Source organism: Typopeltis vanoorti, chromosome 11, assembly GCF_054136105.1.
Source record: "Typopeltis vanoorti isolate ZY-2024b chromosome 11, IOZ_Tvanoo_1.0, whole genome shotgun sequence".
NCBI lineage: Eukaryota > Metazoa > Arthropoda > Arachnida > Uropygi > Thelyphonidae > Typopeltis > Typopeltis vanoorti.
In genome coordinates this window covers 70938787-70957322 of record NC_143559.1, presented here as the reverse complement: position 1 = coordinate 70957322, position 18536 = coordinate 70938787, and the positions used below count along the sequence as shown (strand labels likewise).

Below are 18536 nucleotides of genomic sequence, written 5' to 3'. Positions count from 1 at the left end.
ATTCAGGACTTGCTGACTATGCTTTGTACACCCACCAAGGATACACTGGAAGAAGGCCACTATTACATTGCAGCAAATGCAAATATGAAAGGCTATTCCTCAAATCTGCCTCAGCCCTCAAAAACTTTCCAAACCTCAAATTTGGGAAGCATTCACCTAAGATCTTCACCCAGCAGTCAAAACTATCCAATTTAGCCCAACTTTGATTGCCCTTTTTCAGCCTCTTTTGCCCAGACACTCAGACACTTTTGTTAGTGTCTGAGTGCACATAGTGTGCACTCAGACACTAACTTTTGTGATCCCTGATGATGGCAGTGGAATGAAATATAGAAAAGCATTAAAGTTTTTATAATTAATATTTTAGTATACATTATTCCCTGAAAAATAATAGTTAAGATATTACTAGTCAAGCATATGCATGACATATGTAATAGACAATCTATTATTAACAGATAATTGTGCTTTTCTCATAATATAATTTCATTAGCAAAGTAAACCTGCATTATAAACACAAATTAAAACTGGCACAATCTAAATACCGTAGTGTATCTATATATATCTTATTCTTCCAACACCTTTAAGCAGGTGCACAATTGTAATATATTATTGTCCTAAACTTATTTTCACAATTCACAACATGAATTAGCTTAGTGTAATTAAATGCTTGATAATTTTACATAACTAAATTCTTTTTAATACTGTTATTTTAAAACAAATACAATTATCTTGTCAAAAATGGATCCTGTGTCTATCCTATTAAATTATTGTTTATGGATAATTTATATGAATTCACCCTTCATTATGAATGAGAGAACACAAACTGAGTTGTGATGATCCGTATAGTGATGTACAATTTAAACCCACATTAAAGGAAAACATTTCTGTATAATTACATGTAATGCATAGTGAGAATTAAAGAATATATTACTTTGTTTTGTCAACATGATATTTAGTTTTTCTATTTTTTAAACATCACCTATAACAATATTTATATGAAATAGACTGGAGATAGCTTGGGCAAGCAAGATTTTTCTATGGCTAGTAGATTTAAGTCATTTCTGGAGCCCTGTATGTGTGTGTATTTATTAAGTAAAAAATTTACTGCATATTGACAGGCTCATACAACATTATGTGGTTACTTCATCCACACTGAAATGTGTGATGATGTATTGAGCTACAATACAAGAACATGCTAGGAGAACCTACTATAATGAATACTAAAAACTAACAATAACCATGAATAATCAAGTGAAACTTGATTATTCATAACACTTTATTCATTGAAACTAAACATTACTTCTACATGTTTTGCCATCTTTTTGGATGACAGCATCTTCAGGAAGATATAACACACAAAGCAACCTCAAACATTTCCAAAAGCCATTATTTTTATATATTAAAAGATGCGCTTGACTAAACAGTCATCATATCATGCAAAGTCTGTACATTGTGCAAACATATGTAATTGCTGGCATATGTTACACATACCAATTAATGGTACTTTTTTTTCTGGCAGTACGCAATGGTACACAGCACCGGCACCTTTTTTTTTCTTAAGTTTTCAAAAATTTGCAATTTACTGACAGCAAAATGTATTATAAAACATTCCTGTGGATGGTAGTGTTCACGAATTGAATTTTCAGTTTTGATTACTCATAAGTTGGTACCCTGCTTTCCTGTTTTATAGGTTGGTATGCAACCGGAAACAGGAAGTTGTGTTCACTTCCAATATCAGTTTATCAGTTCAATACTCACTCTGCAACAGGCAGGTTTCATGTGAGTTTTGAATTAATCTAAGTTAAATCTGTTCAAAATGAGTAAAATAAGTAGTTACTTTATGCCAATGAGTTAAAAAAGGAAACCGAAGATCCACATGGTCAGCAGATTCTGATAATGATCAGCCCGAATGTTCAGACACTTTTGCAGAAAAATGACTTCTGCGAGAGAAACGAATGGCTGTATGTCAAGAATAAAATGTTGGGCTGTAAAGTGTGTTGTGATGTTGGAAGACTTGCCGTCGATAAACACATGGGAACTAAAATTTCAGCGGAGTGGGCAAATGGTAAAAACAGTCATTTTGGAGAATCTCACAAACAACAGTTAATGTCATTAAGAAAAAAGATTTACGATCATAAGGACAGTGCAGCACACAAAGCATGCCAAAAAATAAAATCTGAAGCAAGAAACAAAACATTAGAGTTTTTATTATTATTATCTAAGACCTCCAGGGAGTCAAGGACTCATCGAGGGAGACTGTAAATTACCCAACCCAGCTATCATACCTACCCTTGAATTCATTCACACTAGATGCACTCACTACCTGTAAGAGCAAATTATTCCACTCACTCACTGCTCTCTGGGAGAAAAACCTAGCTCTTAACCCTTTCTTGACTGAGAACAACCTTAACTTCCATGGATGCCCCCGTGTTGTCTCCCCGCCTTCCATATAATGAAAAATTTCATCAGTTGAAATGCTATAACACCCATTCAAAAGCTTATAGACCGCTATCACATCATTCCTCTTTCTCCTGTTAACCAGAGTCTGTAATCCACATACTCGCAATCTGTCCTCATAATCTAAATCCCATAATCCGGATATAATCTTTGTAACTCTTCTTTGCACCCTTCCCACAGCTTCTTTATCCCCTTGGAACCCGGGAGACCAAATCTATGCACAGTAATCCAAGTGTGGTCTTATCAAAGCCTTATAAAGAGGCAAAATTACTTCTTTATCCTTACATGTCAAGGTTCGCTTCAACATACCAATTATCCTCTGAGTTGTATTTGCAACTTTTGCTATGTGACCTTTGAACTTTAAATTCTTATCCATCAATAAACTAAGATCCTTTGCCTCTTCAGTTTCTTGTAGCATAACCCCACTAATATAATATGCCGCTGGAACTCTAATTCACGCCACAGCGTATAACTTTACACTTACTAACATTCAACTGACAGCCATTTTCATTAGCCCAGATTTCCAGTCTATTCAAATCATTTTGTAATTTCTGAATATCAGTAGCATCCCTGATTGCCCTGCCTATCTTTGCATCATTAGCAAACGATTGCAAATCTGATGATAGACCCTGCTTGATGTCATTAATGTACAGATTGAACAATAATGGCCCAAGGATTGACCCCTGAGGTACACCACTGGTTACCTTAAATCTGGCAGATTCACACCCACTGTATACCACTTTTTGATATCTGTCTGCAACCATCCCCTGATCCAAGTCAATAGATTATGTTTTAGTCCCATATTCTCTAGTTTACACAACAGCCTATCGTGTGGTATCCTATCAAATGCCTTAGAAAAATCCAACATTATCATAGTGTAGCCACTCCCTTTATCCAACTCGGCCGTAACATTGTTATAAAATATGAGCAAATTGCTAAAACATGACCTTCCTTTAGTAAACCCATGCTGTTCCTTGCATAGTATAGAATGCTTGTCTACCCATTTCTGTATGCGAGTTCTTACCAACTTCTCTAAAATCTTCACTACCACACCAGAGATACTAGTAGGTCGGTAGTTAGACACATCAGTTTTTGCATCACCCTTGTGCAATGGAACTATCATACATTTCTTCCATTCCTGTGGTATCATTCCTGAGCTGAGACTCAAGTTATACAAATGTATGAAAGGCCTAGCCAATTCAGCTGAACATTCCTTTAACAAACAGGCAGATATTCCATCTGTTCGTATTGACAAATTCTTATCCAGGTTATGCAAGAGCTCTTCAACCTCATTTTCATGAACCCGTAACTCTTCATTTAACACAGCAGTAGCACCATGCTACATACACCTGGTTGATATATCTTAGCAAAGTGAGCACTCATTAACTGAACAATCTCCTTAGCTTCCGACACTCGTGTACCATCTGCATTCAATAAAGTTATTCTTCCACATTCATTATTTCTTTTGCTTGAGACATAACGATAAAATTCTTTTGGATTGCCTTTAACTTGCATGGCCAATTTCTTTTCATACTCTGTTTTAGCTTTTCTCACAATACTCGTTACTTTTCTGATATGAGCTTTATATATTTCATAACTCCTCTCACTCTTATTCTCACGATATTCTTTCCACATCAACTTCTTCTTGTGGATCTCTAGCTTAATAAGGCTGCACATCTATTTCACTCCCAACCTATTTATTCTTCGAACACTAGGGATACATTCAGATACCGCCTCATTCGAGCACTTTTTCAAAGATTCCCATGCATTGCTGACATTTTTTCCATTCAGTAACTGATACCATGGGACCAACGATAGTATTCTTCTAAGTTGATCATAATTTCCAGCTTTGTAATTTAGCATATAGCTTGATTTAATCGGAGCTTCAATACAAGTAGATACTTCCCAAGAAAGAACAGCATGATCACTGTCACCAATTGGTGGTAAAATAGCCATATTCTTAACAGAGATCCCTTCTGATGCTATGAGCAAATCCAACACTCTTTGACCTCGAGTTCCTCCTTTCACACGCTGCTTGAGAAAGTTATCTCGCAACAATTCAATAAATTCCTGTTCTTTCTGATCATGAGATTTCTCTTCTAACCAATCAATGTTTGGAAAATTAAAGTCACCCATAATGATCATTTGCTTGGTACCTATCCATAAGGCTAAATTGGCGATGCATTTCTTCGTCCCCTACAACTGAGCCGACAGGTCTGTAGCAACACCCCACCATATATTTCATTCTGTTAACCTCCACTTCACACCAAATAGACTCAAACTCATCGCTACATGGAACATTGTTATTACTTCATTGTTTTCTTGTATTTCTGCCCTAACTGGACTTAAGTCATCTGATATCATTAGTAGCGCTCCTCCTCCTATCTCTTCGGTCATTCCTAAAAATAGTACATCCGTTACACTCGATTCCACTTACCATATCTGATTCTGATAGCCAGGTTTCACTAATGCCAACAATCTTAGACCACATCGTATTCGATAAAGCAACAAACTCAACCCCTTTGTTTCTAATGCTTCTAGCATTTGTGTGTAGACATAATAAATTATGACCTAGCCTATTCTTATGAGATATGCAATGTATTTGGTCTTGTTCTAGAATTTTCTCTTTTCCCTCCCCAGATATACTTAAAAGGTCTGAACCCAAAGCATATTTTTCCACTCCTTTGCCACATACAAATGTGGTGAAGGAGTGGAATTCAAAGGCATTCATATCTTTATCTCGTTTGTATACCATAGTTGAACTTTCACACACATTTTCCCCATTCCTCCCTTGATGATCTAGTTTCCCTGACTCTCTGCATTAAGTCTCATATCAAGAAGTAATTTCTCCAGGCTTCTGATGCCAAATGAATTCAAGTGCAGGCCATCATTCTTATACAAATCTTTTCTGCCATCAAACACATCCCACACATCTAAAAACTCACATCCATATCTTCTACATAGCCTGTGCGTGAAATCATTTGCTATCATCGCCCTCCTTAACTCAGTACTATCATATCTAGGTAGTAATCCTACAATTTTTACTCTTTCACATTTCTTTCTTGCTTCTTCAAACATATCTTCTCACATACTATGTATGAGAGAATTATATAAAGATAAGAATATTTTCCTAAATGTTTTGTCTCATAATAAAGACATAACAGGAAAAGTGTTTCGAACCACTTACAAAATTGCGAGGAGAAATCAATCATTTAACAACTTTGAAGATGAAATAAATTTACAGGAACTTAACAGCCTAGACATGGGATATATTGGAGGAGGGGAGAAGTCTGACCACACCTCCACGTGCCCCCCCCCCAAGACCCTTGAAGCTTTTGACCAAATTTCTGAAGGTCCGATTTTAAAGGTAACTAACATGGCAATAGCATCCAATTTTCCAATGAAGAGTCATAGATAGAAATCAACCAATGCTGCCAGATCTGAGGCAGCCGACACATCTGGGGCTGCAATCTGGGCTCCTGATGATAAATATGCTACGAGGACTCATTAACATTTTGCAACTCAATATCACTGGTACTCAGAGAAAAATGGATGAACTTAAATACATGCTTTACAAAAACAATATCCATACTGCTTGTCTACAAGAAACAAAACTGAACAAAAATCAGAACTTCAAGGATACACAGTTCTTAGGAAGGATAGAGAGGAAAGAGCAGGTGGCAGGATTGATATCCTTTTGAAGGCCGCAGAAATCAAATTCAAAGAAATCACTCTAAATCAATATTTAAATAATAACAGTTCAAGCTGTTGAAATAAATGCAAAAAGCCCAATGTAGAGCTCCCCTGATTTAGACCATAAAGATCAACAATTGGAAGAAATCTTTACAGATTTGGAACTCACAACAATTAACAATGGACAGAGCACCTATCTCTCTTAAACCTACAGGAACTGAATCTGCTATTGACATCACAGCTATTAATTATAGCAATGCATCAAGTGCAGCACAATGGAAAATTTTGGGAAATGCCATCAGTGACCACAGACCCGTAATAACAACACTAAACTTCAAGTTTACGAATTTAGGGACACAAAACACGTGTTGAAATGATTATTTTACTAATTATTAATAAAATAACACTTGACGTTTAGACCCCTGTATTGAGGTCATCATCAGAAGGATACATGTGTACAGGGAACCAAGCTACATGCTCTTGCATTCTATACCGGTAAATTAAATCTACGCTGTTAATTAATCTTTTTCTTAGCCTGACCTCTAGTGATAATTAAATAAAATAAAATAAATAAACTATGCCATCGCGCCGAGGTCAGTAAACAAACGTGATATCATTTATCATATCGAGAGAGGTTTAAGATCCCTCCCCGCCAATCTAGCTGATAAAATATGCATGCAAACATCCTGTATACTAAATTCAAACAAAAAACTAAGCAGCAACACCTAAACAAAATGGAAAAACTGGCCCTTAAATCCCTAAAAAATAACCAGGACATTATAATCACAAAAGCAGATAAAGGGAATGCCACTGTCATTTTAGACTGGACAACTTACATAGAGAAAACGAACCATTTCGTATCGGACCACAACACCTACCAAACGGTAAACTACAATTCCCATGAAACGTATCAAAAAGAAAATAACTGAATTAATTAAATCTGTTAACACATGGCTGGAAGAAACAAACAAAAAAAAAAACTAATACCTCAATTATGCCCATGCACCCAGAATTTATGGCCTGCCAAAAATACACAAAGCAGACACACCACTATATCTGATTGTTGAAGGAATCAACAACCCAACTTACCACTTAGCCAAAAAATTAGCAGCCACACCCAAGGTCAGTCCCCTTCCTACATAAAAAAATACACATTTCATAAACAACATTAAAAACATTACACTCAACGACCAAAATTTATTAGTGACATAACTTCCCTTTTCACCAATGTCCCAATCAATGATACTATCTTGCTCCTACAGAACATATTTCCACACGACATCACAGCCCTCTTTGCCCATGTACTCCACTCCGGATATTTCATGTGGCAAAACAATTTTTACCTTCAAAAAGAAGGTACAGCCATGGGCTCACCACTCCCCCCCCCAATAGCTAACTTTTATATGGATGACTTTGAGCAACGAGCTCTAGAGTCAGCATGCCTAAAGCCCAAAATTTGGCTCAGATACATCGACGATATTTTCACCATTTGGCTCCACAGCACTAAATACATTCCTTAGCCACCTGAACAAACAACACAACGTATCCATTTCACCATTGAAATAGAAAAAAAACAACTCTCTTCCGTTCCTAGACACACTCGTCACGCGTCTTCCCTCAGGCTGTCTCTCCTTCTCGGTCTACTGCAAACTTACACACACAGGCCAGTACATACACAAAAATTCTTATCACCACCCAACACGAAAACTAGGTGTCATAAGCACCCTTAAACACAGAGCACAAACTATTTGTTCAAATGAACAAGCTCTAAACCAGGAATACAAGATCATCAACCATATACATTTATAAAAAATGGATACAGTAAAAAAAAAAAAAACTATTCACAAGATTCTCCACAGAGATACTAGTAAAAACAAAAAGGATTTCAAGAATGCTACTGCCATACCTTATGTTAGAGGCATTTTCGAAAAAATAGAACACTACACAAATACAACATCAAAACCACCTTTAAACCCCCGACAAAATTAAGACACCTACTCAGTTCTTCCAAAGATCCTCTTCCACACCTAGCCCACCCAGGGATATACAAAATACAATGCACATGTAACCTACCATACATAGGAGAAACAGGGCAAACCATCCCAATTAGGAAGGATGAACACAAACGACACATTAAATACCTCCATTTTGGAAAAACCTTCCTTTCTGACCATGTACTCCAAACATACCATAGAATTGTTTGGAAAAATACCAAGTCCCTACACCGCACCAAAAGCTGGTTCGAGAGGAAATTTAAAGAAGCATGCAAAATGCTCAAACATAATCCAAATCTGAGCAAAAATGATGGCCTTACCATCATTGCAACCAGAACAAGCCAAAGAAAAATTCCACTACAAGAAGACTTGGAGAAGTGTCCCCCCCCCCCCTAAATAGCAACTTGAACTGTACTAGTCCTGAAGAAAATCATAGTATAACAATCTGAACTGTACAAATCCAGAAGAATCTTAGTACATGAGGACTTTAGCAGAGTTTATTGTAGTTTTTTATTACCTAATTATTTAATTTAAAAAAAAATTTTTTTTTCAATTTTTATTTTATTATCACTAGAGGTCAGGCTAAGAAAAATATTAATTAACAGCATAGATTTAATTTACCAGTATAGAGTGCAAGAGCATGTAGCTCGGTTCCCTATACACATGTATCCTTCTAATGATGACACCAATACAGGAGTCGAAACGTCAAGTGTTATTTATTAATAATTAGCAAAATAATAATTTTAACACGTGTGTTTTGTGTCCCTAAATTCGAATATGAATGCTGATCACCGTGTAACCTTAAAAGAAAGACTAAACTTCAAGATTGATCAAGAACAGCAAATCAAAAGGACATGGAACTTCAGAAAAGCCGACTGGACAAGGTTTACTTAAATCTTCGAGAGCCTCTGTCAAGATGAACCTGTCTCTGGAAACCTTTACAGAAAATTACAAATCCTTACTTCACACATCAATAAAGCTGCCAAAGCAACAACACCAAGAGGCAAACGGAAAAATACCTGGGTACCATACTGGAAAGATCACAATATTGATTCAATGATTACAGAAAGAGACAATATCAACAAACAATTCAGAATTGATAAAACTGATGAATCCAGAAAGAAATTAATGGCATAACACACAAACTAGAGCAGGAAATTTGGAAGTGCAAACAAGAGAAATGGGCAGAGCTTTGCAGTAACCTCGACCCAAGAAAAGACAGCCAACACTGGAACATTATTAGAATCCTAGACAACAATATCAAAGAAGAGAACCAACAGAAAACAAACTTCATCATAAATGCTGGGAAACAAGCTATTACAGATCAAGAAATTGCAAACACACTGGCAAAAACCTACACAAACAACTCCAAACTTCAGTATAACAGAGGACAAGACCCTCAATAAACTCGAGTAAAATACTAAAACAAGCAAGAACATACCAAACTAATGACATCTTCTCAAAAGAATTTACACTAAGTGAACTAAATTCATCAATCGAGAAAACTGCACCTAATAATTCTCCTGGTAATGATCTTATATTTGTCATATGGTTCAAACATCTTGGCAAAAACACCAAAGAACAACTTCTGGACATTCTCAAACTTCCAAAAGAATGGAAAAAATCAGTTATTGTACCCATCCTGAAACCTGACAAAGTTGCTGCAGAATGTCAAAGCTATAGACATATCGCATTAACTAGCATACTCTATAAAATTACCAAAAGAATCATACACTCCAGGCTCATCCACTGGCTGACAAAAAATAAGAAAATTAATTACTACCAAACTGCCTATAGATTCCGTCATTCGACAACAGATCAATTATTCCACTTCTGCCAAACAATAATAGACTCATTTCAGGAAAAACCAACAAAAAAGGCAACTACCATATTCCTTGATATGACTGCTACTTTCGATCGTGTTTGGATCAAAAAATTAATACAAACAGTACATGATATTGGAATTAAAGGAAGCACTTTAATCTGGATTGCTGAATTTCATTAGAGGAATAAAGATCAAGGTTAGAAACAATGCAGCAATATCAAGAGAGCTGAGAACCTGGGTTGGTGTTTCCCAGGGCTCAGTACCCAGTCCCTTACTAATCCTTTTATATGTCAATAACATTCATCCCTACCTTACAGAAGACACAAAAGTAGCTTGCTATGCAGATGATATAGCCATCTGGCACACTAGTGCTAAAATCAAAGAATCAGAGGGGATTCTAAACATATCCATGAAAGGATTAGAAAAATGATCAGATTAACTTAAACTCAAAATCAACCAAGACAAAACAAAACTAAGCCCCTTTAGTATAGACAAGAAAAATAGATATTCCTACAATCCCAGTCATGATCAACAACAAGCTAATTGAAAAAGTCACAAATCCAAAATACCTTGGTATTACGGATTTGTGAGTATTGTATTTATTGTCTGTAACTTGTGATGGTGCAGCTGTGTTGTTTGGTGTGTGCAATGGTGTAAGGAGGCTAATGCAAGAGACGTTTCCTAGTGTTATTTTCTGGCAATGTGCTAGCCATCGCCTTGAATTGTCTGTTAGTGACACAGTGAACAATGTAGCAAGAGTGATCAGGAATTATGTTTTGCACAACACATCTCTAACACTTCCAACAGAGCTCTAAAAAAAATAAATATACTGAAAAGGCTTTGTGGAACAAATTGGGGCACAAAGCCAAAAATCCTCAAAACTATTTACACTACACTACACTAATAAGGCTAATAATGGAATATGCAGCACCTATCTGGTCACCATCAGCCTCACTGGTAAGGAAAAATTAGACAAAATGCAAGCAAAAGCATCCAAGATTATCATTGGTGCAGTCTCATCCACTAACAACATCAGAGCCCAACAGGAATGTGGGTTCGACCTGCTGGAGGACAGAAAAATTTGCCACCATAAAATTCATAAATAATACCAGAAGCTACCAAAGTGATCATATCTCCCTAAAAACTTATGAACATTGGAATCAAAAATGCAGACTTCACAGATCAACTATACAATATGATGACACTATCAGGAAGAAAATAGGTCTTGATCAGCCCACATAAACAAAGAACCTCTATTTTCCAGTCCTTTACCTCCATAAATCTAAACCTTACCAAACTCTACAAAAAAAGAATCAAAAGAAATGCTCAAAGAAAAAGGCCTAAATACTATCAACCTTCTTTCATCCTCCAAACAGGTTATTTGTTATACCGATGGATCGTCAAGCACCAATATGATTAATGGAGGCACTGATGTTCTCCTACTCCCGAGAGAATTGCTTCCAATTTTACCAGCGAACTTCATGCAATAAATAAAGTACTCGAAGCCTACTTAAAATTATCATCATATCAACAATCTGAGGGAATTATAATTTACAGTGACTCAAGATCAGCTATGGAGGCAATCAAAAATGGCAATACCAAGCTAACACAAGACACCCATAAACTCTTAAATCAACTCAAGTGTTTAGGAAAAAAGTTGCATTTTACAATGGATTCCTGCTCATGTAGGCATTGATTACAATGAAGCAGCTGATAAATTAGCAAAAGAAGCCAGAGAACTCAATCAAGAAACTCGCATGATAACTCTTGCTGATGCTAATGCACTAACAAAAGCTAAACTAATTCCACTAAAATCAGTAATACAACATCAAATTCCCGAAATCAATGCTAATAGAAAGATCTCCACCACAATAGCAAGACTACGAAAAGGACATTATAGAGGTATGAAGATCAATACAGATGATAATACAAGAACATATAGAAACTGCAGCAACTGCCAATACTGAACTGACATGCACTCACATCTTTACCTGTCCAGCAATTACAGCAGCCTTGCAAGAAATAGATCCTAATCCTGAACAACACCTCTATACAAACAAAATCAGACACAGCCAAAGCAGTTCAAGGAGCACATGAAAACATCTAAGACTCTTCAAAGGACAAGGCAACAACAACATGGAATATATTCTTCATTCTGCAAATGCTTGCATTAACATTGTGAGCCATATCGCAAATGAAATGAGAAAAACATTAAGAGACAATATAGTGAACTCCAAGAACAAAATATCATTACTTATTGATGAATCGACAACTGTGAGTAACACAACAACATTGATTGTTATTATTTGTATAGTTCTTCCTGAACTTTCGGCTCTTGTGAATCTTTTCCTAGATTTGATTGAATTATCAGATGTAATTGCTAGAGGAATTCCAAACTCTTTAATTAGTCATCTTGAGTGTTTAGGATTATCTGAAGATTACTAAAAGGAGTATATATTGTCTGTAACTTGTGATGGTGCAGCTGTGTTGTTTGGTGTGTGCAATGGTGTAAGGAGGCTAATGCAAGAGACGTTTCCTAGTGTTATTTTCTGGCAATGTGCTAGCCATCGCCTTGAATTGTCTATTAGTGACACAGTGAACAATGTGGCAGGAGTGAATCGCTTTAATAGTTTCATGGACAAACTTTGTGACTTATCATGCTTCACCTAAGAATGCTAGGAACCTACAGGAATATGCAGGGACTCTAGAACGTCAACTTCTTAAAATTGGCAGAATTTTAAGCATTCGCTGGGTTGCATCTAGCTTTCGCACTGTTTCTGCAGTGTGGCAAGACTTTGAAGTCCTCGTCCATCACTTTCTAGAGGCAAAAGAAGACAGCAGAAGAAGCAAAACAGATTGCTTTCTTTATGAGGGCCTTTTAAAAAAAATATGCGAGTTTGTTCTTGATTTGGGCCTTACGTATGATGCTCTCCAAAACTTAGTGAACTAAGTCTATATTTACAAGAGAGAAATATTGACTTGTACAAAGCAAACAGGAAGATAAATACAGTTCAACTTTTTGAAGAAAGAATTGAAAATCCTAGTCCGTACTACAGTATCTCTCTTCAAAGTCAGAAGAACATGAAGTTCAAAGGAATTGAGCTCCACAAAAATGAAAGACACAGTCCTGCAATAAGTTCATCTGCTTTCTAAAAAAGTCTGAAATAAGCTGTTGGAAAGCATTTTGCTTGAAGGAGATGATGCTGATTTGCCTATTTAGATTCAAGTATTGGTCAGAAAATCCTGGGAAGCATCTGACATTTGGTGAAGCTAAATTAAAAAGTTAGCATGCAAATTTCGCTTAAATGAAAGAGAAGCAGTTCATGGTTTCTGTGAATATCTTCAAGAAAATAAAGTCCCAGACATACTACTTCCTCTAAAGCACACTTTGGGCACAATTGCAATATCTTCCAGTGAATGTGAAAGGGGGTTTCTCTCAGATGAATCTATAGTAACTTTATCTAAGTCATCTCTGCTTGTACAGACAACTGCACTGATGTTCATCAGAATAATAGGACCTCATCTCGCTCAGTTGAACCCTAGCAAATATGTGGACTCAAGACTGCTCTGAGGTCATCATTCTGCAGTTGATACCAAAAGCAATCTAGAGATGACGAGAGTATATCGGAGGATATGTTAAAAGTGTGGAAGTTGCTGTAATAACATCTTCATGGCAAGTACTGGCACCTTTTTTCCCATAAAAAAGCTCTGCCAATTAATGACTTCCAGATGTCATTAAGTATAATTCTTGGTTTCTATTTAGTGTGCCATGTGAGCAAATTACCTTGGATGACTCTAACATTCTGACATAAGCATTCTAAGTAAGATGTGGAGGATGCTTATGAGTCTGCTTCTTTCTTTTCTCTTATTTTCAATGTCTCCTACGTTTTATTTTTAAACAAATTTCAAGCTTCTCCTAGTTTGACCCATACATCTTTCTATAAGAAAAAGGAATTTTGTATAGGCCAGGATCTTTATGTTAAATTTTTATCTTCCACAAGATGATATCAGCTAAAAAGCCAACATGTAGAAACAACATTCAGTTTAAATTAATAAAAGTGCTACGAATTTAATCCACTTGATTATTCATTGTTGATGTAAGGCATCATAGTTGAATTAATCATATCGATAGCCATCTCATATGGCATGTAAGCTACTCAACTTGCTTAAAGAGAATAATCCATTCCATACTAGATTGGTTCAATTCTATGTGATATTTATGCAATCAGAAATATAAAGATATAAATGACACTGAAGCAAAGAAGCCAGGTGTTTATAAAAGACTGGGGATATACCTCCCATATTGTAGACCTATATTAATGGCAGGAAGTGTGAAGTAATTTAGAATTTTTAGCCATGGCACCTTTTCTCATTGTCTGCTTGGCACAATGGTACAACCACGAAAGAGTTATATCTTATATTAATGGAGGAATTCAGAATAAAATTCCTTTGCAGTGCAATGCTATGAACTCAACTGAGTAAAGAAAGGATTCATAGATGGGTTTGCCACAAACAAGCTTGGAAAACAACTCTGGAACTAGCTACTCCATGAAGAATACTACCTACCTAGTTATAATCTTTGGTGTTAGATGTTGAGCAATACAAAAGTGTTGGTAGCCTCTTTCACAACCTATATACATTTGGTCTTCCTACTAGACAAAGGCAGGGATGGATTTGCAGGTAGTACTGCAGTCCTGCTTTCTCTTTATGATCAATATTTACATACCACTAAATTTCCTGCTAACACTAAAACAAAATACTTGAACCAAACATTGATGTTTCTTTACCTATTATATACTATGGTTATTATGTTAAGTAAGAACTTTACATAATAACAATGCTATACAGAATAGATGTTTCCCCATTGTGAAGACAGCAAGCAGACTTAGTTCATGATAATCATGTGAACTAAAATTGATATTAAATGAATGCCCTTATAACTTAAGTACTTTAATCTGGCCTGATTCTTTAAATTAAAAGTCTAATACATTTTTATCCCTAAAAGGTGAGGAACTAACTTTCTTTTTCCTGAAGATCAATGAGTTGATCTCCACTCTTAGCCATCACTGATCTAAAGGCATTTGAGAAGGAAATTACAGACAACTACTGTCTCATAGTCCTTAATTGTAACACTACATTGTCCGAAATACTGAAAGCTCTATGGTCAATGTATCTGAATTACAGGTTTAAAAACCCACAAGTTTCAGGGATAGCAAAAGATCAACTAATTTGAAAAATGATTGACAAGTCTTAGAAAGTTCTTGTCGACAAAACTGAATTTAAAATGGTCTGTCTTCAGGTGGCCTAGCACTATGGAAGCAATCGCTATTAGCAGAGGCACCCTTAAAAAAAATTAGGATATAAAATTTAATGTTTTCCCTACGTATAAGGGAAAAGGTAAAAGAAAAGAAAACTCAGTATTAAAAATAATAATGAAATGTTTTAAACACACATCAGAACTATACCAGAAAATGACTCCTTTTGCATGTGCTGGATAAGGAAATATTACAACTGCAAATTCTTCCTGTATAAGGATTTACAGGCATTTCTTATAAATTAATGAACCGGGTGCAAGTATATCTAATGCATATAAACATGAAATCAGTGATTTGCTATTTTGGAATTACCAGTTAAACATCTTCAAATCCCTATCCTATCTACAGAAAATATTTTCTCAAATTTATTTTTAAAATATCTTTTCTAAATGTTTTCTTATTATAAATTTTTATTATAATAAAAATTTATAATAACCTCTGCTACTTTAAGATAAAATTTAAACATCCCTCATCCATAAAAATTTGAACAGTTCACGTGCATTTTCTGTACAAATGGTCAAATATACCTGATGATTCCTAATGATGCAGTTCATTAAATTAAGAATTAACAAATTTAATTAACAAATTAACAAAGTTACCATACTCATTATTTCAGAATTTGCTATTCTGAATATATTTAAGTTATGACCATGAACTGTCTATCCACTACCAGGACAAGCAATATATTTACTCAGTTATCCAGATGGCATCTTATCTATGTATACTCAAAATATGACAATAACTTACTAACAATCTGCAATCTAGAATTTCTAACTTACCAAGTCATTAAAACAAGTCTGTCTACAGACATTGATGTCTTCTCTTGTGCACCCTCCACAGGAATGTTGGCTGGGAAGTCAAAGATACAATACCGACACTCTGTCTTGTACTTTTGTAACTGCTCAAGAAAGTCGCTATAAATAGCATCTCTTGGACCTGTGACTTCTACATCTATAACTTTCTCATCTTTAATGTGGTAGATAATGTATCTGTATTTCTTGTCTTTTTTCACTTCTTCATACACAGTCTTTGCTTCTGTTGATACAGTGACACCAGACGACTAAAGAAAAATAAAATATTGTAATGACTATATCAAGAAGCTTCGATGACAGTTAACACTTTAAAAAAAGTATATGTAATCTTCATTATGCATGTATTATCTAGCTCTTAAAAAAAAAAAAAAGTCTTACTTGATTATGGAAACAAACACAACAAGCACAAAAGCATACAGAATATGAACAAATTTTCCATTGCAACTATCAAGGAAATTACATTTATGCATTTTAATGAGTTAGTCTATGCTTTTCTGCACTCAAAAGTCAGATTACATTTGTCTTAATACCCTTAAAGTAATATCAAAGCAATCCCAGTCAGCTGAGTAGGTAATTATAGTATATTGCACTATAAACAACTGCATATTTTGTCATTTCAAACAAAGTGTGTTGACCCTACTCTTTACTCAAGTATCACATGCAGGCTGAAGGATAAGAAGAAAGCAGAGCATATCAATAGATTTAAAATTGTGGTTGTTGATTTACAAAGGCTGCAATAAGAGGGGCTTGTTCAGATAATAGAAGCTAGAAAAACAGATTCAAATACAGTTTCCACTGAGGTTTTTTTTTTTTTTTCAAGTATCAAGAAAAAACTGAAATTATGAACATTAATTTAAATAAATGCTAAACTTGTTTAAGTTAAGGGATATTACATCCCATATCGTTTCTTAGCCGAATAAGAAACTCAAAGAGTTTCATGCCGAATATAGTAGAAACTATATAAAGTTCAGCGATTCCAAGCGTAAGCAAATACCTGGATATTTACCCATAATGGGAACTTAGCTCCTAAAACATTCATAAATTAAACATTCATAAATATGGCATTTCAAGCCATGTGCATAACTATGCAATACAGTACTACTACTCCAGGCAGAAGATAGTCATACAACAAAGCAGTTATCAAGTAACACCACTCTGATGTTACAAAGAGTGGGTGTGTTGCCCTTCAGTTTGTCTTATTAATACTTTACAGTAAGCCAAAACAAATTAATTTGTTGAGTGCACATTAGATAAGGAAACTAAAAAATATTCTTTAACATTTTTATAACATTCCTTCATGATAATTTGCTTGATTTTAAAGGCTATTTCTCTGGATAAATACATCACTGTTTAAACATAAACTATCATTTTGTCAACCTTTATTTAGCATTACAAACATCATTTGTTGAAAATGTTAATATTTTTATTATTATTCCTATAGAAATAAATGACTGCCTTATGAGTTAGCACTAGGAATGCATTAACTCCAAACTGGGAATTACCTGTACTAGCTGGAATACCCTGTAATGTTTGTGCTACATCCTTTCTATAGTTTTAAAAGAAATGAATTATAAACATTCTAGGGAACAACATTTATTTCATCCTTTTTTTAGACCTTTTCAGACTATGCCCTAGTAAGTCTTCTTCCTCACAAAGATAAAAACCATCTATTTCATTAATATGTAGTTTTTAGCATTTTATACAATACAGTACTACTCCATGTGTTCTAATTCCAAAGATGAATAAAGATATTTAGTCATTCGTCCCAGATATGGGGGGGGGGGGAACCTGGAAAATTTTTTTTTTCGTCTCTCCAGAACAGGCATATTGGTATCCCATAATGCAACAACCTAGGTTGTTGCATTATGAGATACCAAGGTTGAAGTAATGCAGAAGTCATATTTCCATACACAAGTAGTCAAAAGGTATCACACCTTATTACTAAAATACTGTGGATTAGACACACAAATTGTTGAAAGTTTTTTCAGTTGATAAAGGATGAAACAAAGAATATAATTTCTTGGCATCTTTAATTTATTGTCTAACCAAGTGAAAAAAAAAAAAATTTCAACATTATCTAATCCAGATTATTTTAGTAATATGGTGTGACACCTTTTGACTACGTGTATATGGAAATATGACTGCTGCATTACTTCAATCTTGTATCACTTCTGGGTCTGGATCTCGCTGATGAGACCTCAGTAAAGGTCAAAACTGTCTGGATAGTGGCCCTTCTCATAATGCACATATCCTGTCCATAAGGATATTTGCATTGCATTATGGGATATTAAGGCAATTAATGTGATGTCATCAACCTCTATATACAAGTAGCCCAGTTGTGAAGTTGCTTCATGCACAAACTTTGCTTAAACTTGCATATGAAACTAAGAATATATGAGGGTGACCGAAAAGTTCTCGGCCTCAACCAAAGATGGCAATACTA

At 35.2% G+C, this 18536-nt stretch overlaps 1 protein-coding gene across 2 annotated transcripts in view; it reads right to left on the bottom strand.

Moving 5' to 3' along the window:
• LOC150101715 (cofilin/actin-depolymerizing factor homolog) overlaps positions 1–18536 on the bottom strand; it is a 68619-nt gene that overhangs the window by 30305 nt on the left and 19778 nt on the right. For both annotated transcript variants that reach the window (XM_090400405.1, XM_090400404.1), the window contains exon 2: positions 16061–16341. In XM_090400405.1, the coding sequence (XP_090256531.1) occupies positions 16061–16341 (281 nt within the window). The remainder of the gene's footprint in view (positions 1–16060; positions 16342–18536) is intronic.